This window comes from Oryzias latipes, chromosome 18, assembly GCF_002234675.1.
Source record: "Oryzias latipes chromosome 18, ASM223467v1".
NCBI lineage: Eukaryota > Metazoa > Chordata > Actinopteri > Beloniformes > Adrianichthyidae > Oryzias > Oryzias latipes.
Genome location: NC_019876.2, coordinates 17,630,801 through 17,651,025, shown reverse-complemented (window position 1 = coordinate 17,651,025; position 20,225 = coordinate 17,630,801). Strand labels below are relative to the sequence as shown.

The window sequence follows — 20,225 nt, the reverse complement described above, 5'->3', positions numbered from 1 at the left end:
GTTTACACTCTCTCTCTCGCTGGCTTTCAGCCGGCACATCCCCAATCTGACATTACAGGTGTTACAAAGATGGCGAGCAGTGTTTGAGCAAGCCAGCCATGCAGTTTTGAGCCAAATGCCAGCTCAGATGAGGGAAGAACAAAGACGAACACAAATATATTTGTCTACAAGTGGATGCATCAGAATGCAGCGGAGCAGGGAGCTTGTGACTCGCCGTCTTAACTTGTACATCACACTTACAAGCTTTTTCAAACAGCCTTTTATGTCTGCTCCTGATTCACAACGATTTGAAAAAAGAAATACTCAGAAATGCAATTTTAAGATTAATTTTCTTTCCATCATGAAACAAACATGATAAAATCACCCAAAACACAATTTTCATCAGAGTGTGTCTCTGTTTTTTAAGTCAGAGCTAATATTTTTCCACGAATCAAGTTTTTTTTTTTTTAAATAATTGCATGCATTCATATATATACCTAAATATAGACACAAACAAATGTTAAAGATGTGCTAATGTGAAGCTATTGCCTCAGCTAATGTTTATTGTGAACAATATACTTTGGACTTTTTATATGTTAAAAATAGCAAACTTTTAGAGTATCCATTCATTTTAGTTAATTAACAGAAATGTTAACATTTAAGCTGCATCCATCAACTGTGGCTGTCTAAGGAAAAATTTCAGCCAATCGGATCACAGCGCGAGCGAGAATAGCGTCACCTGTTAGCTAACACCTGCAGCTGGACGAAGTGGTAAGAACATCTATTTGACGAATAAAAAAAGACAGTTGCGGTGATAAAATATTACTATATTTAAATATGTGACTTTAAACTTATATTTACGCATTATTAATCGAATATTTAAAGATAAGACGAGGGCTTTGAATCTTTATTTATTTACTCGCTAGCTAGGTAGCTAGCTAATTGTAGCCAGTGACGTCTTTTTAAAAATTAACAAGTTGAACTTTCTTTCCTTCTGACTCATGGAATAAAAAAGAAAAATAACCCACAAAACTTTAACATTTGTAAAAACAAGCCATACTAGCCTAGAAACTAGTCTAAAAACACACATTTCAACAAAAGCTTATTTTATTTGGAATAATAAGGGTATCCAATACTAATCATCACTTTAAAAATCCAAATGTTATGAGAACAATATAAATTTAATTAGGCAAATTTTCGATTCCCATTAATATTTATTAACATATTAAAACCTTCTTAAAATTTGGTATATGCAACAGTATTTTACACAATATCAACCAAATTATTACACCTTTTTGAAGGGAATTTAATACTGATCCCTTAAACCACATGTGTCAAACTCAAGGCCTCAATTAAAATATTTTAATTTCTTAAAATATTTTTTTTTTGTCGATTACATATTATTTATGTGTAGCTGCTGTTGTAATTATTCAATGTTTGTGTGTATGCAGACAAATTGTCATCAAACCATCAGTTGGATGCAAGGCTGTGTGCAGCCTTTTTTTGTCAAATGTTATACATGCTTAATACATAATATTTTTAGCTCAGTTTGTTATTTTTCTTTATTTTTTGTCTTTATCATATCTTTATCATTACTGGAGTTATGTGGATTTTAATAACCAGACAAAATTTAAAAGGATTCATGCTAGAGTAACAAGCCAAGGGATGTTTTAAATGTAACTGTAATTGTCAGTTTAAAAATGTATAATCAATAAATAATAAGTTATTTAACCTCAAGGAGAAGTTACATTTATTTTTCATTACATTTAGTTACATGTATAAGTCATATATGGCCCTTTGAGGACAGCTCATATGCTGATGTGGCCCTCAGTGAAAATGAGTGTGACACCTCTGCTAGACAATCAAACATTCAGAGACAGACTTTACTTTTGGGTTGTTAGAATGACAACATGGACCGGAACTTTATTTTTTTTTAATACAGTTGTTTGTGGGGAAATGTCATATTTATAAAAGTTAATGGTCAAACTTAAAACCTAAATTTGTTCTTTTTCTTTTTCATTAATTAATGCAATATGGTAATAATTTCTGACCAATTCAAACAGAATTAGGCAGGTTCAACCAATGTAATTTTTAAAGGTACACTTTTTATTTAAACCCTGTAGCTCAATTTTATTTATTTAAAAAAATAAATGGAGGGGGGGTTTCTTTACTTTGGCCCTATACCTCATGGCGGGTTAAAAAACAAAATAACTTTTTCTGCTTGCTGTCGTTCAAATGGGGAACGAGTGTCTACAATGATTGTTTAGTGGTGAGGTGCAAACAATCAAATATTAGGATGCTTTATTAAGTTGTTCTCTCAGAATCTCCATATTTAAAAGAAACTAGTCTTGTTAGTTTGATATTTAATTATCTGTAGCAAAGAGGACTAGTATTAACTTTTCTATACACACAAAATCCTTTACTTTTTATACCCCTTGACTGATTTTATCACAAAGAATTTGTTGTTTAATGGTCACAGTCAGTATTTCCTGTCAACAGCTGTCACTTTGCACGGGTCTCTTTACTGAAACCATTGCTGTACCTTTCAGTCATGGCCATGTCTCTCTGTGACGACACACTGCTGTGTAACTTCCCCAAGTGTCGGAGCAAGTTGAGCGGCTTCGCTTGGGTCACGGCGTGCTCCCACGTCTTTTGCGACCAGCATGGATCTGGCGAGTTCAGCCGCTCCCCTGCCACCTGCCCCGCCTGCTCCTCTGCGCTGTCCGGCAAGCTGGACATCGTGAGGACAGAGCTCTCTCCATCTGAGGAGTACAAAGCCATGGTGTTGGCCGGTTTGCGGCCGGACGTAGTTTTGGACATCTGTGCTCGTGCCTTGGCCTTCTGGAGCTACCAGGTCACTTTTTAACTTAGTTAGTATCCCTCTGCGTCTTACAGCTTTGATTTTATTTTTTTATTTTTTCCTGACAGGTCCATCAGGAGCGCATGTATCAAGAATACAGTCTCTCCCGCGCTGAAGGACAGCTGAAGCAGATGGACAAGCTCCTGACCCAGCAGAACCAGAGCAGAGAGCTGGAGCTCTCATCCATGAGAGGGGAGATCACATCCCTGAAGAAAGTGATGGAGGAGTATAAGAGGAAGTACAGCGAGGTGTCCGAGAGGCTGATGGAGAGAAACAGGCAGTACCAGAAACTGCAGGGGCTGTACGACTCCCTGAGGCTGCGGAACATGGTGGTGGATGTGGGTGAGAGGGACACACAGCCCCAAACAGGACATCAAGACTTAAACCACGGTAAGAGGACGTCCCTGTCTCATTTGGGCCACGTTTTAAGGCAAACATGAAGAAAAAAGCTTAATTGATATCAATAACTTGCAGCATGTTTTTCTGACTTGGAAAGTGTCTTGTGTTATAATCACTCAGGGGCATAAAAAAATTTCTGAATTTATTTAAAAAATGTAATTAAGATAAATCATTTTTTTGAATTTTAAGTCCATGTTTAGAACAGGAAATAGTCACAGCAAGAGCAGCGTTAAAACCCCTAAAAGAGCGCTGAACCGTTAGGTGTTTTGATCAAAAGACACCTCCAGAGAACGGGCAGCAGGAGTTTGAAGCCGATTCTGTGTCGCAGGATTTTTCACTAGCGAGGAGGAATCTGTTAATTGTATTTGTGTGATTCAGCAGCGGCGTCTCAGCAGGCGACCCCTCTGAGGAGCCCCCAGCTTTTCTCTCGTCGCCCCGATGCGCAGAGTCGCTTCTTCTCCTGCCTGGAAGCGGATGGAGCCAAGCCCTTCTTCCAGTTCCGCTCCCCAGCCAGAGACAGAGGCCGCCCCTTCGTCAGTAAACCGTGAGACTAATCAGTTCACCTTCAGCTGCTGACAAAACGTCAATGTTTTGGTTTCTTTAGGAAAAATGTTAGTTTTGTGTACATTTGTGACACAAGTCTTCCATCATCGAATGCTTATAAAGTTGTTGTATTTAAAGTGGAACATGTTTTTGTGTCACTTTTTGGAAAAGTTAGTTAGATATTTAAAAAAAATATTTGTAAAGTTTTTTGTAAGCTGCAGGAAGACTCAAAGCAACTACTGATACAAAAAGCTGTTTGCTTCTTTTAATAAAGTAAAAAAATATATATTTCTGTCGGTTTTATGTGTGGACCTAACACTGTAGTGTTAACTGTATATTTAGTTTTGGTGGTTGTACAGATTCAAAAATAGTGTGTAAAAAAACTACTTCTGAATGTTTTATGGACTGCACTTTTGTGCACCGGCAGTCTGCAGCTTCACTTAAAGACCTGTTTAGTTTGATTTCTCACTGACCACAACCCAAAGTCCTAAAATGCAACACTGCTTTGTATTTATGGTATTGTTGCTATTATGATAAATATAAATGAACTATTGTTTTGTCAAAAACAACATAATCATAATCGTTTATAACTATTGACAGAGGTTGACATGCTGTTCTTTCAAACACCTTGAACCAAATACGACCATCTCGCTGCAGCCAAAGTAGTAGTAGGTAGAATAATATCAGCAGTGATGAACCAGCTAACTCAAATCAAATCCCATTCAAATACCTTGAATTTTTTCCAAGATTTGCCTTATAATTTTGTGCTTCAACCATTTTTGTCTGGCACACAGCGCCAAAAATCTGTCAAGAGGTTTTAGCATGACTGTCAAACTACGAAGCCTCACCGCTTGATGGATTGTTAGAGCATTATGGGTACTGTAGTCAGGAGCCTTCCTGTTTCGCTTAGTCCAAAAAATACTTTTTAAAAGTAAAAACATTTATTTTTCTTCAAGCAGAGAGCCACAATGGAGGGGTAAAAAGCTACATGTGGCTAGAGACCCCTGAGTTTGCCCCTTCTGGATAAAATCAAAAAGGGTTTAAATCCTCAATGGGTCTTTGAGATGTTTTGAGTCTTTTAGTAGTTCTGTTACAGTAACAAGTCAAAGGTTGTGTCTGAATTCCCTCTCTACTCCCCATCACCTAAACAATAGTCCGAGACCATCTAGTGACCGGGACCTTCATGCTATTCAGACACCCGCTCATTACTTTGCTTTTTATATGTTGTCACTCATCTGTTTGAAGGAAAGCCTTAATAAATATGAACATTTTCCAAAGACTATTTATGAATCCTTTGTGTTCTGATGATGAAAACTTGGAGGATAAATAAAAAATTAATTAAAATACTTTTTTTCACTTGAAAAGAAACACAATGCAATGGGGTCTACATTCACTAATCTAGAGAGCATTGATGCAGTGATGGGAGCTTTGATTCCAAGCTGTCAAATATAGTATGGATTACTAATTAATGCATGAGAAAATAAAAATGCACGTGTCATTTCTGGATATTTTTGCTTATTGGGGGGGTTACTCCACTCCAGTGTTTTGTGCCAAAACACCCCCCCCAGCCTGCAGAATACTGAACTCTTTCAGTCATGTGATCAGAGGAGCTGCCAGTTGTGGGGCGTTACCCTTGGCAACAACAGCTTTGTATTTTTAACCTTACACATTAAAGTTTTTACCTGGTCAGTTTTTCAGGTATTAATAAAATCCACCAATGAGAAATTATCAATAACTGGTATCAAATATTTTATGCAAAAAGTATTTGATAATTGATATATCAAATTCTAAAAGTCTGGTATCGCCCATCACTAATTGATGCACATTAATTTTTCATGGAGACTTTTGGGTAATTTCACCGGCATATGATTTTGGAAATGTAGATTCAGACACCCCCTATATCGTACTGTGGGTATTTGGAAACAACCAAACGTTCCAGGTGATGACTGATTATTCCACGTTAAATGATTGACAGCTGCTACTTCTATGACACAAACCAAACACTCTCTGCAGGTTTAAAGAAAAAAAGACTTCTGAGATCATTGGAATTATGGGAGGGTTTTTTTTTTATTAACAAAAACTCTGTTGGAACACAAATAATAAAAGAGCATGAATTAAATACAAACATAGGTATAATGTATATTTACAAAATGAACATGTAGGTTTTGGTTTTGTTCTTGGGGCTTCATTCGCTGTGGTGCTTGTAGCTGACTGAAACAGGGATCTGACTCTGGAGGTTTTGCTTCTTGCCGTTAACGATGAGGAGCAGAGGAGAGTCCACTCGAATACTTTTGAAATCAAAAGACTGGTATAGAGCCGACACAGAACAAGAAAAAACATTACAATCCTAAATGAAACCGAACAAACAGAGTGTGTGAAATGCTCACCTGGTCTTTATGTGTGATGACGTGACGCTTGACGTTAGGCTCAGGAATGACCACAGAGTCGCCTATCAGAACGCCCCAGCTGTTGGCTGCATTATAAACCATCACCACCACACACGTCTCCTCACTGTCAACCATCCCAAACGTACTGACAAACGCAGAGAGAGAAGCTTTAGACACTTTTCCAGGCCACGGATCACTTTATTGTCAGAAAATATTTTCCTTTTTTCTTTGCTTTTAGTTTAACCTCCAGTTTCCCTTAACTTTTGGGGGGAAAGTTTTTCTCCATCCTCTGTTAAATATATCTGCAGCTGGTTTTAACTTTATTTGTACCGTAAATTCCGGACTACAAAGCGCACCCGATTACTAGCCGCACCCACCTATTTTCACGTGTTTACCTAATTTTATACATACACAAGCCGCGTCGGAGTACAAGCCGCATGATTTAGGCAACATTGTGATCCTGACGGATCACGTCCTGACTCACAGAGCAAGTGTGATTTATTAGCACACAGTACGTGGAGTCAGTTTTGCCTCAGTCTCATGTATTTGAGTATATCTGCATTTGCCAAACAGTATGCACCTCTATTCTGTTCACAAGTTCCTCAGTTATGGTTTTTATTTTATTTTTTTAACTTATTGACAAACTAGGTATCATACATAAAATTACAAACAGTAACCATATAATCAACATTACATCCCTCAGTTATGATGAGGAAATTTACATCCGCGATCCCCCATTTCCCATGAGTCTTAGGGGCTAAAGGCGGGGCCAACGCCCGGCTCGCCACACTGTTGTACGTGTTTAAGAATGAGCAAGGAGCAGCAGTGCACGGAGGGGTGAACGGGTAAAGCTCTCCTCCGCTTGTGTCGCGGCAGCGTTATGGGAGTAACAGGGCTGGTTAAAAAACACGCTAGTAAAATAAAGCAGCGACGACTGAAAAGCGCGCGCCTCAGCGCGATACGCGCGCCTCCTCGCGGCGCATGGGTCAGAAGTTTCCTTCCACAACAAACACTGTTGGTCCGCGGACGCCTCTGCGCTCCGCGCTCCCGCGCGCTCCTTGTCTCCCCTTCCTATCTACTCCAACAGCTCTGGCCAGCGCGGCTACAGGGAGGAGCGCTTCGTCCCCATTGCGCCGGTGAACGGAGCAAATCGTGTCTGTGCAGAGCAATCGGACTTAATACTGTACGTTTTGTGTATGAGGGGCGGATGCGTTGTTACGTGTGGGAGCCTTCAGACTGCCATCGGCCCCGCAGCTCACACGACACGCAGTCTCCAGCTCACACGGAGGCTGTGAGCGTTTCAATGCAAAACTCCGCTCAGTCCTTAATAACCGTTAAAACGATCACGTCAATTTGTGTTTCCAGTCGTGTCCCGACAAAATAAAGGCTGATGTCATTCCCACATGCGCTGTTCTCTCCGTCACGCAGCTGACCGGCTTTTCCAAACCCGTTGGTGATGGTGGATTTTTTCACGCTGCTTTTAACGATTGCTTTTAACTTGAAAGCTTCATCATATTGTAGCGGCGATCACGTGCACGTTGGGTCTAATGGCACCAAAGGATTCTGGGTTGCGGCTGGGCATGCGTGTTTCGTTTTGTTGAACCATGACTGAAGTGTCTAAGACCTGAAGTGAGGTCCATGCTGTTTGACTGCTTAGAGACGTGTTGAAAATGAAATGACTTGAGTTTGTTGTTAGAGAATTCAAACCATTCACTGTGTCCGAAAATACGTACACGGCGTCCGCCAATAAAATCCATAAATTAGCCGCGTCACTGAATAAGCCGCACGGCTGTAAGCGCAGGAAAAAAGTAGCGGCTCGTAGTCTGGAAATTACGGTACTCTGGATTTTTCCATAACACATAACTGTTAAAGTGGAGGCTAAAAATAATCGGATGCCAACTGCAGCCTCACCCGACTTCTAAAGTGAGACGGATGAGTATAAAAAAGGAAGAAAAAAAATCATAAATATGATCATAAATATGAATTCATCTGAACAACTTTATTAGTAAAGTTCTTGCAACTTTGGACAGCCGGTTGCTGACTATTATGCATTATTATTATGGGGTGTTGCAATAAATCCATCTTTGGAGTGAAGACTTTTGGTTTTTGTCTGTGAAACGCAGATTACTTTTATTTTGAAGGCGAAGGTCTGTTTTTTTTCCGTTGTTTTCGGTTAACTCTGCCAGCTCGGGCGTTTCATTTAGCGGTCGGCACAACCGTTTCCAGAAATTAGCGGATGGGTTTAAGACACGTTACCGAGTGACGTGACACACGTCAAGACTGAATCAGATGTGGTGAAGATCCTGTAGTTTTCCAAAATAAAATTACCTTCACAATCAGATTGTTAATTAAAAAAGACAAAAAATTAAGGTCATGGTTTTTTTTTCCTTCTGTGGCTCAGACCAACTATCCGGGGGTTGGGGACCACTGATTTCGCCGACCTTTATGAAAGTAAAAACATGTATCTATATATTCCACCCTGAATTTCATAGAAAGACTTACAAAGCCATGCGACCCTCAGAAGCCAGGCTGAAAACCACCTTCCCCAGAGCAGCCAGCCCCGCGTTATGGCCCAGCTTGAGGGAGGAAAGAGTTCGAGGCTCCAAGCTTCCCACGCGTCCAGACGGGGATCGAAACACAGGCGAGGAGCACGGGCCCAGCGCTGACGTGTTGAGGTTTGACAGCATCGTCCGTAATCGACGCGCTTTAACTTTCCCCTGGACGAACAGAAGGGGATGTAGGTGAGAAACGAGAACCGAGGCTGCCCCCTTGTGGTCAAAGGTGGGTTTGAAACCTACAAAGAATACTTTGAGGAAAAAGCAACGCTTGAATTATTCATCATTTATAGTGGGGGGGGGGGGGGGGTTTGGATTTAAACATCCTCTGTGTCCGTTTTTAAAGAAAATTCTTAAGTTAAAAATAAAGTGTTGTATTTCACTCTACGTTGCAAAATAGGAAATTCTTGAAAAACAGACAATTTTCTTCTTAAAGAACAAATATTTAACTTATAGCTAGGGGGAAAAAAAAGTTAATGTATTTGAAAATTATGTACTAAAATCCCTTCATTAAAAATGAATGAAGATAACAGAAAGCTCCCCTCTTGCCTTGTTCTGAATGAGTTCTGTCACTTTCTTCAGGTACTCCAGCAGCTGATTTTCCCTCTCTGGAGGTTCATCCAAGCTCGGGTCCAACGCTGCCGCGCGACTGAAGCCTGCGAGCGCACAGCCGAACATTTCCTCATACTGGAACAGGGTCGCTCTGTTGAAATGCAGCTCTGAGAAAGAGGAGGCGGCTTTGTCCACGGACTCCTAAGCAGGTGGGAAATAAATCCAACGCAGATTTATAGTCTGGGAAAAGGAAATCCACTTTCCTCGTGGCAGCGCTGTACTCACAGATTCTGCATAGGCACTCAGCGCTTGCTGAGAGAACTTTGGATCCTGACCACAGGTGAAAAACAGAGACACGAAGGCATTTCCCAGAATATCTGCAAAAGCAGCGACATCAAAGAAAATATCAGGACAGAACAGACCCACTCCAATGAAAATGGTGTTTTTAACAGGTTCTCATGGTGTTTTTCTGATGAAGTAGGACAAATGTAAAGAAAATTAAGCTCAAAGTTAGATTTCTGAGTATTTCTTTATTCAAATTGTTTGAAAAAGATTGTATTTGCAGTTTGAAAAAGATTGCATTTGTGACAGAAAATACAACACAAGCTCCCTCCTCTGCTCCATTCTGATGCATGTGCTTGTAGATAAATAGATTGGGAGGACTGCCCGTCTCCCTTCCCATCATCCATCAGTTTACACTCTCTCCTGCTAGCTTACAGCCCCTCACACCTGCAACCTAACATAACCAGTACAACAAAAATGGTGAGCAATGTTTGAACTATCCAGCCTCAGCCAGATTCCAGCGCAGAGGAGGAAAACAAAGACGTACATGGATGTAGTTGTCTACAAATGGATGCAGCGGAGCTTGTGGCCCGCCCAGCGTATTTTCTACATTACAAATACGATCTTTTTCAGCTTTTTTTCCGTCTGATTCACAACGATTTGAATAATGAAATACTTAGAAATTTACGCTTAACTTTCTTTATGTATGACCTCCATCATCAGGAAAATGCCGCAAGAACATATTCAAAAAAAAAACACCCCAAACACCATTTTCACTGGAGTGGGTCTTTGCGAGGTCTGTAAAACGGATCTTTGTTTTTATTTCACTCACGCCAAGACGTTCCATCCTTAACGTCCAACTGGACAGCTTGGCGGGCCAGGTCTACGCTGTGCAGCACCTGCTTGCGATGCTCCTCCCCGTTGGCTGCTGGTAGCTGCCTCAAAACCATAGACAGATTGCGCAGAGACACATTGTTCTTGCTCTGTGAAGGTTTAGGGAAAACCAGCATTTAGTTAGTCACAAAGTAAGCTCTTCCACAAAGAGACAGATAGTTTCTGTTTGTTACAGCTGCAGCACCTGCTGCAAAGCACCAGTGAAGCAGTTTTTAGCTCCGATCAGGTCTTTCTTCTTCCAGTACTGCTCCCCCAAGATGTTCCAAGCCTCGACCAGGCTGGGGTCCAGCTTAACGGCACGGGAAAGGCACTCCTCCGCTCTGGGACAGAAGTCCGGAGCCACATTCAGACACCTGCCTTTCAGCAGCAAAAACCCGGCCTTGTTCTTAAAGCAGTCTGTTAATAGGAGGAAACGAAGGAGCCAGTTGAAAGGAGGATATTTTGCTAAATAAGTTGACAAAAATCTGTTTTTTAGAGCTGTATTACCCACTTTCTTTGTCCTCTAGCTTCTTCAGGGTTTCTTCCATCCGTCGGGTCACATCGCTTTGCTTCTTTCCAACCTGCTCGGCGCCGTGCGTCTCATAATAATGATCTCGGAAGTCGTAGAGGTCATCCACCAGCTCCTGCGTTACAGAGGAGGTGAGAACGTAACACTATTTTATAAACATTTATTTTAAAAAAAGTAAAGTCCCAATCCGATCCTTTTTTGATCTGTTGTAAAGGTGTTTCCAGGGGTCTTTTAAGTATGATTATGATCTTTTTAGCCAAAATCAAAAAATGTGTGATGTTTTCTAGGACAAAGTTTCTGCACAGCGGCAGGAGTTAGGAAATTTGCCTATGAATTGTCCAAGAGGGCCTTTAAGATAAATTACACAAAACTGTCAACAATAAAAACAGTTATTCGTGATTGTTTTCTGAAAGTAGGACTTTTGTTATTTTCATATTTGCCAAGTTATCTCCCATTTAATGAAATCCTACAAATTAAGAGCATAATATTTTGTGGATCTTTTAATCGTTTGTTGTTCCAACATTTCAGGTTAAGTTGTGTTGTTACTGAATACCACTACTCACCTAACACTTTCCTTTTTTTCTTTTTGGTTAAAGCTTTAATTTTTGTAACATTGATATGTGTTAGCTTAGTAGATGTGAACAATTGTAGCCAAACATCATCCATTCCGTATGGTTTGGTGCCTCAGTGATCCCTTTTCTATAGAAGATATATAAAACCTGGACTTCCAAATGTTTGGAACAAATGTGGAGCCACTTCTGTGGAAATACAGCAACATCAAGCACCGCATCTTTAGAAAAACAGCTGATTTCATCCACTGACTGAGACTGAGCTGCTGCTTAATCATGTGAGGCGCAGACGCGCAACACGGATAACGGCGAGATATAAATATCATAGTCTAAAAGAAACGACACGAGAGAAAAAACAAAGTCTCAAAAGACTGGAAAGACTTGCCTTCATCATTTGCTCCTCACTTTTGGGTTCATCCCTTTTCCCTTTCTCCTCCGCCATCTTTGACAAACTCACTGCGAACTGGGGGGGAACAAAGACTAACGGAGAGAAAAAAACACGGAGGCTAAAAACAATATGTTTAAACAAACGCACTATAACTGCAAGACTCAGACAAAAATAAAACTACGAGGAAAAAACAGTAACAAAAATAAACTGAAATCCTTGTTTTGTTTTTTGTTTTTTTGCATGACGGAAATGGATTTTCAGTGACGCGGGAAGTAGAAGCGGTCCTTCACAGAAAAGAGTCCGACAAAACAATTCATTTTTCATTTTAGGGGCAAAAATAACAAATTGTAAAAATATAAGTAACAAGTATACTAGTACAATATCGTGTTTTTTACATCTTGATAGTTGGTGTAATTATTAATACTATTGAGATAAAGCAGTAATTTTTCAGCGGAAACATTAACCGCAATCGAGTTACTTGCCCGAGACTTTTCTCTGGACCGGACATTCGGGGCTCCTTTAGGTGCCGAGGGTGATTTTGTTAGTTTGGAAGTTTCTTCATTTTTGGGACTTGCAACTGATTTCGTGTTGATTTCTCCAGCTCGTCATGTCGGATACATGGAGCAACATTCAGGCGCATAAGAAGCAGTTGGATTCGCTTCGGGAAAGGCTACAGCGGCGACGGAAAGACCCAACGCAGCTGTCCGCAGGTTAGGCTGGTCTCAGTCTCAGGGACACCATTCAATCACAACCTTTACTTTTTATCCTCTACGTTTTTGCTTGTTCATATAAATGATTTAAAATACATTTTATTGTTATAATTTCAAGTTAGTGAATTAACAAATAGATTCTCGCAGATAAAAAACTGATGTTTTTATTGATTATTTAGGTTATTATCTGAACTACAGCGACCAAACAACATAACGAAAGTAAAAACCTCTGTAAACAATTTATAGTATTAATTGTAAACACAAAAAAGCCAGTAAAGAAAATTTTTGTCTGTATATATACAATTTTATTGTGTTAATTTAAAATCTTTCTAATATAAAAATATTTGAAAAGCACATCTAAATGTTTTATTTCAAAACTTCCTCACAGTCTTTAGAAAGATATATATAGATTCTAAAAAATTATTTTAGGAGCAAAATCACAAATGTTGATTATTATAACAACTTTACAGTAAGTAGCTAGCAATTCGAGATTACTTTGTTTTCTTTTTGTTGTTGTGGTTTTTGTTTGTTTGTTTGCAAGTTGAACAATAGATTCCTTAAAATAAGTGGAAATAAAATTTAACAACTGAACAATCCTAAATGGAGCAGAGGAATCAAAAATTTTTTTTAAAGACCGACTCTGATGAAAATCATGTTATTGGGGGTTCTTCTCCTCATAGCGTTTTGCTCAGGATGTAGGGAAAAACAAGAAAACTGCTTTTTTGAGTATTTTTTATTTCCATGGTGATGGATCAGGAGGCTGCACGGTGGCGCAGTGGTTAGCACTCTTGCCTCACAGCAAGAAGGCCTCCGGTTCAAGTCCCAGCTGGGGGACATGAAAAACAACATCAACAGGGGGCTTTTCTGTGTGGAGTTTGCATGTTCTCCCCGTGTATGTGTGGGTTTTCTCCGGGGTCTCCGGCTTCTTCCCACCATCCAAAAACATGCTTCATAGGTTAATTGGTCACTCTAAATTGTCCCTATGTGTGAGAGTGTGTGGTGTGTTTGTGGACATTCTACCCTGCGACAGACCTCGCCCACAAGTGGCCGGGATAGGCTCCGGCAGCCCCGTGACCCCGAAAGGGAAAAACGGTTAAGAAGATGGATGGATGGATGGATCAGGAGCAGATAAAAACCCACTATTTGGAAAAGCTTTCAGTTGTGATGCAGCGTTTGAAATGGGCGGCAGAAAGTCTCCCAGCTCCGCTCCACTCTGATCCATCCACTGGCAAACAAGTAGATACAGTAACGTCTTCATTTTCCTCGTCTGAGCTGACATCCAGCTCAAAACTGTACGGCTGGATACCTCTGATATTGCTCGCTATTTTTGTTTCACCCCTAATACAAGCTGGGAGTGTTGAGGGGCTTTAAGCTAGCAGAAGAGCGTGTAAATAGAGGGTGATGGGATATCAGCAGAGGGTCACAATTCAGAGGCGAAGCCTGATGAACTCTTGCCGTTTTAAAGAAAAAATGTCTTTAGAAAAACAACACAGGCTTTTGGCCAAAACAGCATAATCATAATTAAAAGACGACTGGAAATGGTTTAACAATAGATATAAATATAGTCGGAGTCCGACTGTTAAATGTGTTTATGCGTTTTCTTTTCTTTTCTAATGCAATGTGTTGGTCCTTCTTGGTCTCTCAGACAGTGGGACCGTCCCAGATGGCTCTGCAGTCAGGAGTGACAGCCCGGCTCCACCAGCTCCATCCAGCTCTCAGGAGGAGACAGAAAAACCACCGGATCCTGAGCTGGAGAAAAGGCTGCTGGGATATCTGTCTGACCTGAGTCTTTCGTTGCCTATAGACTCCCTTGCCATCAGTAATGAACTCAACAATGTAAGGTGGTTTTCTGGGATCATTGAAGAACCTGTTGGATGCGGCGTTCTACACTATGATTTCTTTGTTTATCTGTCTGAAGCCTGAAGCTGCCGCCAGTCATGGATGCATCCAGAGCCTCCTGCTAAAGTTCTCAGCTCAGGAGCTCATTGAAGTCCGACAGCCCACGTCCGTCTCTGCCTCCTCCGCGGTTCCCTCCTCCACCGTCGTGGTGGCAGTGGATCACACCAAGCTGTGGGCCATGATTGGATCCGTGGCGGGATCCCAGAGGACGGCGGTCAAGAGGAAAGCAGAAGACGTGGCCTTCAGTAGCAGAGCCGGCAGCTTCTCGCCTTCCCTTCAGAGCTCTGCTTCTCCTCCACGCTCATCCATCTCCTCCCTGACGCCCGCCTCCTGCTCCCAGCTGACTGGCTCCTCTGCGTCGGGGGGCGGAGCCGAGAAGAAGGGCAGGAGCAACAAAAGCCAGTCTTCTCACGTGGACATGGAGATCGAGAGCCTGTTAAACCAGCAGTCCACCAAGGAGCAGCAAAGCAAGAAGGTGATCCAATGTTTTTCTCTGCCGGAAATGAATCCTCACTCCTGATGTTTTCACAGATAGAAAGACGGAGGAAAGCAAGTAATCAATGTTAAGAGTCTAAAGTGGGATTTCAATGTATTTTTACACATCAAGGGAACGTTCGTGTACAACACGGATAATCAAAACAGAGAAAATAAAACGGTGTCTGGTGTGTGTAAGATTAAAGTTAAACAGAAGAAAATATAAAATCCAAAAGTCAACGATTAATTTGCCAAGAGGAAATAAGTATCACCATTTTTAGCTTAGTAAACATTTCTTTTCTTCAAAATCTACACCCATAATTATGCATTGCTCAGTGATATTGACTGATACATTAGAAACGAATGTAAACCTCATACCTGGAGATCAACCAAGTCTTTTCTACTAAATGCTGTTGAGTTTGTCCAATTATCAAAACCATTAACAATGTTGAGCAGCAAAACCGTAAGGAAAATTGGACCTGTGTTTGGTAAATGTAAAGAAGATGAAATATTACAGGGGTCGGGAACCTATGGCTCGCGAGCCATATATGGCTCTTTTGATGGTCACATGTGGCTCGCAGACGAGAAAAATATTAGGTCTTTTCTGGCCAAAAAGTGGAAAAACGTTTGAAAACTGCGTGGACTCAAACCACGAGTATGTTTGATATTTAATAAAATAAACTTCACGTCCTAAAAGTTAAGAAAATTTTTAATTTATACTCTTGTAAAATATCCTTTTGAGACATTTTTGTGAATGAGATAATATTAGAAAATATTTATTTTATTTGTTATGATTGAAGCTTCCAGCTTTAAAGCTAAATGTTGCTTCATTATTTTTTACATTTTTGGGGTCTGTTTGGGGTCAAATCAGGGTCAGTTTAAAGGGAAGTGAAATTCCAAACTGGAAATTAGTAAAAAAAAAAAAAAAAAAAAGCAGTTTTAAACTCAAAATTACACATTCCTCTCCTTTCCTCTCTTTTCTTTTTCTACTGTTGGAAGAGGCTTGGTGTGAAATGTCAAAGCCGTGCAAATCAGTTGAATCTTTGGCAACTCTATTCTCATAGATGAAAAACTTGCTGTCATTGAATTCACAAACTACAATTCTTCATTTCTCCTCCATGATTCATGTTCAAATGGTTGCCACTTTTGTGAATTAAAAGGAACACCATCCATACGTCACTACTAAGTACGAGTCTCTGACTGAAGTTCAACCTGGTTTAACTTTCAACACGCATTCAAAATTTGTTTAGATCCGCTGGAAAGTGAGAGCTTTGAATGCAAAAGCCTCGTTTAAACAGAGCTTTCAATGAAAGTGCTCTTGTTGCCAGGGGCGATGTGAACAAAGCTCCACTCCCACATAAAAATGGTCTCAACACCAAGAAATGTTGAAAATACAAAACAGCAGCTGTGACAAAAAAACATAATTTTTCATTTGGTAACAGTTTTAGATTTGTTCTTTTTTAACCCCTCCAGACTCGAATTTATTTGCAACTGAAAAAAATAAATTCCACTTGAGTTTTTGCTTTCAAGTAGATGATAAATTCAGTTAATTTTGCAGCAGAAGTGGTTCGATGCACATTTACATCAATAGACATAAAGGGGGTTTTAACTTAAGTTTCAAACTTAATTGTTTTTCTGATTTTCAATATTTCTTTTACCGCAAGTTTGAATTATTTTTGTTTCAAATTTTCTTTTTCAAAGTTTGCTTTTTTTTATTTTCTTTTTAATGTAATTTACAATCTAGTGTTTTATTTACTTTCAGCTGATCGTCATTTGACCCCAGGTTGGAGGTCAATGCTCTTTCATCATCATCATCATGTTTCTGAACATGTGTGCAGGTGAGCAGAGAAATCCTTGAGCTGCTGAACGCCAGCACCGCCAAAGAGCAGTCCATCGTGGAGAAGTTCCGCTCGCGAGGACGCGCTCAGGTCCAAGAGTTCTGCAACCACGGGACCAAAGAGGAGTGCGTCCGCTCCGGGGACGCTCCTCAGCCGTGCACCAAGCTGCACTTCCGGTGAGATTTCTGCCTCAAAGCCCAACATTTGACCCCTCGACTTCTTAAAGCTCACTCTGGTTTGATGTTGCTGAATTAGAAGAAACCACTGTTTTATATTTATATTAGAAAAAAAAAACTACCTATTTCAACCTGAAGATGGCGCCATTTATCTAACAAAAAGCAGCTCATCTAACTATATAGCCATTGCTTTTTGACACACATCTCATTAAATTCTATGGATGAACTTTTTTTTTTTCTATTGCTTTTTTGTAATTTGCTTTAATTCTAGGATAAAATTCAGATTTTACATTTTTACTCTTCTCGCTCATCTTTTTATTCTTACATTTGTTCCGATCAGTTCAGGTTTTGTCCGTGAAGCGAAACGCTTTAAATTCATGAGCTTAAAGGTTTTTCTGCTGTTTCTGCTCCTCAGTCGCATCATCAACAAGCACACAGACGAGAGCCTGGGCGACTGCTCCTTCCTCAACACCTGCTTCCACATGGACACCTGCAAGTACGTCCACTACGAGATCGACAGCCCGCCGGAGGCCGAGAGCAGCCTGGGGCCGCAGACGGGGGGCGCGGAGGTCAGCCTCTGCGCGGGGGACGCCGACAGCAACGTGGGCACTCTCTTCCCATCGCAGGTGAGGAGGGGACATCAGGCGGAGAGCGCTTTTCTTAGCGGGAATTCTAGTCTCTCAGCAAAGCGTTTCCATTTCTCAGTGGATCTGCTGCGACATTCGTTACCTGGACGTGTCGATTCTGGGTAAGTTTGCTGTGGTGATGGCTGACCCCCCCTGGGACATCCACATGGAGCTGCCCTATGGGACTCTGACCGACGACGAAATGAGGAAACTCAACATCCCAGCCCTGCAGGACGACGGCTTCCTCTTCCTCTGGGTCACTGGCAGGTAACCAGAGCAGAGTTAGCATCTTTGATTCTTTTCTGCCTCATCCACCACCCTTTTATTCTTTGCAGCAGTGCTTAAAAACCCACTTTCATCATCTTGTGTTCCGGGGGCATTTTATGTATGATTTTGCCATTTTTAGCCAAAATCCAACAACCTGTGCAGTTTTCTTGAACATAATTTTTGCTGAGTTCATTAGAAACTCCCCTCAGAGTTATGGGCTGGACCGCTGGCGTGGAGCGTCCCCGCCTCCCTTCCCTTCGCCATTGCTAATAGCTCGGAGCAGGAAGGCTTGTGGCCCGTCCAGCAACGATTTAAATGAAGATTCAGAAATACAATTTTTGTCTTAATATTCTTCCTACATGTCCTCCATCATCAGAAAAACACCACAAGAACATGTTAAAAATTCCAAAAACACCACTTTGATCAGGGCGGGTGTTTAGAGGATTTCAAACATGAACCTTATTGCAGCAGAACCTGCTTCATTATCAGATGTAGATCCATCCGTTCCAAAGCGGATCTGCTTTCTGCTCAAACACCATGAGTCAGGAATACATGACATAGAAGCCATCATGACTAATGTGTAACCAGCAGCTTCTGGTTTTACCGCTGTGACGCCATCTCAGCTGAGACGTCATGAATGCAGCTCAAATAGGAGGATTCCTGTGAATATTCCAGTTTAGATTGTATCAGATCCCTAAAACCTGCTCATATATGAAAAAATAATTTATCCTAAAGTTTATTTACTTTAAAGACTGATGAAAGTAGTTTTTTAAGATGTTCTCGTGTCATTTTTCTGATGATGGTGGACATGAAATGAAACCTAAAGTTGTATTTCTGAGTTTAAAAAAAAATCCTACTGTTTTGAATCAGCAGCAGAGAAAAAAATGCCGTTTGAAAAGAGATCTTATCTGTGACGGTCCCGCCCACAACTCAGAGGGGAATTTCTAATGAACTCCTGCTGCTCTGCAGAAACTATGTCCTAGAAAACGACACAGGTTTTTTGAGTTTTTGAGTTTTTGAGTTTGAGTTTGAGTTTTTGAGTAATCATAATAAAAAGGCCACTGAGGAAACTTTTCATATAGATCTCTAGATCAGTGTTTTTCAACCAGTGTGTTGTGGGAGATGGTCAGGTGTGCCGTGGCTCAAAAAAAGGTTGAAAAACACTGCTGTAGATGATTAGAGAGGGTCTTTAAACTCAATCAATTAAAAAACCAATTAGGAAAGCAGTTTGTGTCCACCTTTATTGTTCTGCAGTGACTGAGTTTTAAGGTGGACTTGCACTTCTGACGCAGGGCAGAGGTTTTTGTTTTTCTGAAGCCAAACGCCGACTCCTGTCTTGATTTTCCTCACCTTTCTGTGATGGTTCTAAACGGTTCTGGTCTCCTTCAGGGCCATGGAGCTGGGGAGGGAGTGCCTCAGCCAGTGGGGGTAAGCTTAGCTTTTTAAGAACCCATCATCTCTTTTTTTTTTCTCTCAATTTTTCTCTGGTATCCTTTTTTTCTTCCTCAGCTACGAGCGTGTGGATGAAATCATTTGGGTCAAAACCAACCAGCTTCAGAGAATCATCCGGACGGGCCGGACGGGACACTGGCTGAACCACGGGAAGGAGCACTGCCTGGTACACGGAAAAAAAAATCCTCCCATAATCCAAGCTTGAAGAACGACTGTTTTTAGGGGAAAGGTAAGCCGGTTTTGTGTCTGTGCTCAGGTGGGCGTGAAGGGAAACACGCAGGGCTTCAACCGAGGTTTGGACTGTGACGTCATCGTGGCCGAGGTAAATCTTTGCGCCGTGTGATCGTGAAACCGTCCGAAAGCGCGCGACTCACCGTGAGTACCCGCCCACTCAGGTCCGCTCCACCAGCCACAAACCAGACGAGATCTACGGCATGATTGAGAGGCTCTCCCCCGGAACCAGGAAGATCGAGCTCTTTGGACGGCCTCACAACGTCCAACCCAACTGGTACGACTCGCCGTCTCAAACAGTTTGACACTTTTTCTAGTTTTTTTAAACCTTTGTTTGGTTTCAAAGGATAACTCTGGGGAACCAGCTGGATGGCATTCACCTGCTGGATCCTGAGGTTGTGGCGCGCTTCAAGAGTCGCTATCCAGATGGCGTCATCTCCAAACCTTAAGGCCTCCTGCAGGATGCGCTTTTTTTTTTAATGCCTGTAAATATTATTTTTTTTACAAAAACTGACCAAATTGAAAGTCTCTGTCAAAAACGACAAAATACATGTAAATAAACAACTTTCTGATAACAAATGTGTGTTTTTTCTCTATTTGAATCCCATTTCAAAGCTTCATTTTCATTTAATAAAA

General features: G+C 41.0%; 3 protein-coding genes across 5 annotated transcripts; 2 read left to right on the top strand and 1 right to left on the bottom strand.

Moving 5' to 3' along the window:
- Positions 1 to 649: 649 nt before the first annotated feature.
- On the top strand, positions 650 to 4,069 carry ccnb1ip1 (cyclin B1 interacting protein 1). 2 transcript variants are annotated; one of them, XM_020711686.2, is made up of 4 exons: positions 650 to 750; positions 2,529 to 2,833; positions 2,908 to 3,229; positions 3,620 to 4,069. In XM_020711686.2, exons 2-4 carry the CDS (start codon positions 2,531 to 2,533, stop codon positions 3,784 to 3,786), a joined length of 792 nt encoding a protein of 263 aa, XP_020567345.1. In that variant the 5' UTR covers positions 650 to 750; positions 2,529 to 2,530; the 3' UTR covers positions 3,787 to 4,069. The 2 variants fall into 2 exon arrangements, with proteins under 2 accessions (XP_020567345.1, XP_020567344.1); XM_020711685.2 differs by having other exon boundaries at positions 3,617 to 4,069.
- Positions 4,070 to 5,829: 1,760 nt separating this feature from the next.
- On the bottom strand, positions 5,830 to 12,176 carry ttc5 (tetratricopeptide repeat domain 5). Its single transcript, XM_004079828.2, has 9 exons — positions 11,914 to 12,176; positions 10,942 to 11,074; positions 10,636 to 10,847; positions 10,390 to 10,540; positions 9,561 to 9,652; positions 9,273 to 9,476; positions 8,671 to 8,885; positions 6,169 to 6,313; positions 5,830 to 6,086 (listed from the first exon to the last, which is right to left on the bottom strand). The coding sequence occupies exons 1-9, from the start codon at positions 11,968 to 11,970 to the stop codon at positions 5,967 to 5,969; spliced, it is 1,329 nt and encodes a 442-aa protein (XP_004079876.1). The 5' UTR covers positions 11,971 to 12,176; the 3' UTR covers positions 5,830 to 5,966.
- mettl3 (methyltransferase like 3) lies at positions 10,979 to 20,168 on the top strand. Of its 2 annotated transcripts, none has more exons than XM_020711683.1 (12): positions 10,979 to 11,090; positions 12,518 to 12,626; positions 14,272 to 14,462; positions 14,545 to 15,000; positions 16,838 to 17,013; positions 17,429 to 17,639; positions 17,719 to 17,906; positions 19,296 to 19,334; positions 19,416 to 19,524; positions 19,615 to 19,680; positions 19,754 to 19,866; positions 19,936 to 20,168. In XM_020711683.1, the coding sequence occupies exons 2-12, from the start codon at positions 12,524 to 12,526 to the stop codon at positions 20,036 to 20,038; spliced, it is 1,755 nt and encodes a 584-aa protein (XP_020567342.1). In that variant the 5' UTR covers positions 10,979 to 11,090; positions 12,518 to 12,523; the 3' UTR covers positions 20,039 to 20,168. The 2 variants fall into 2 exon arrangements, with proteins under 2 accessions (XP_020567342.1, XP_004079875.1); XM_004079827.4 differs by lacking the exon at positions 10,979 to 11,090 and adding an exon at positions 12,308 to 12,439.
- Positions 20,169 to 20,225: the final 57 nt, after the last annotated feature.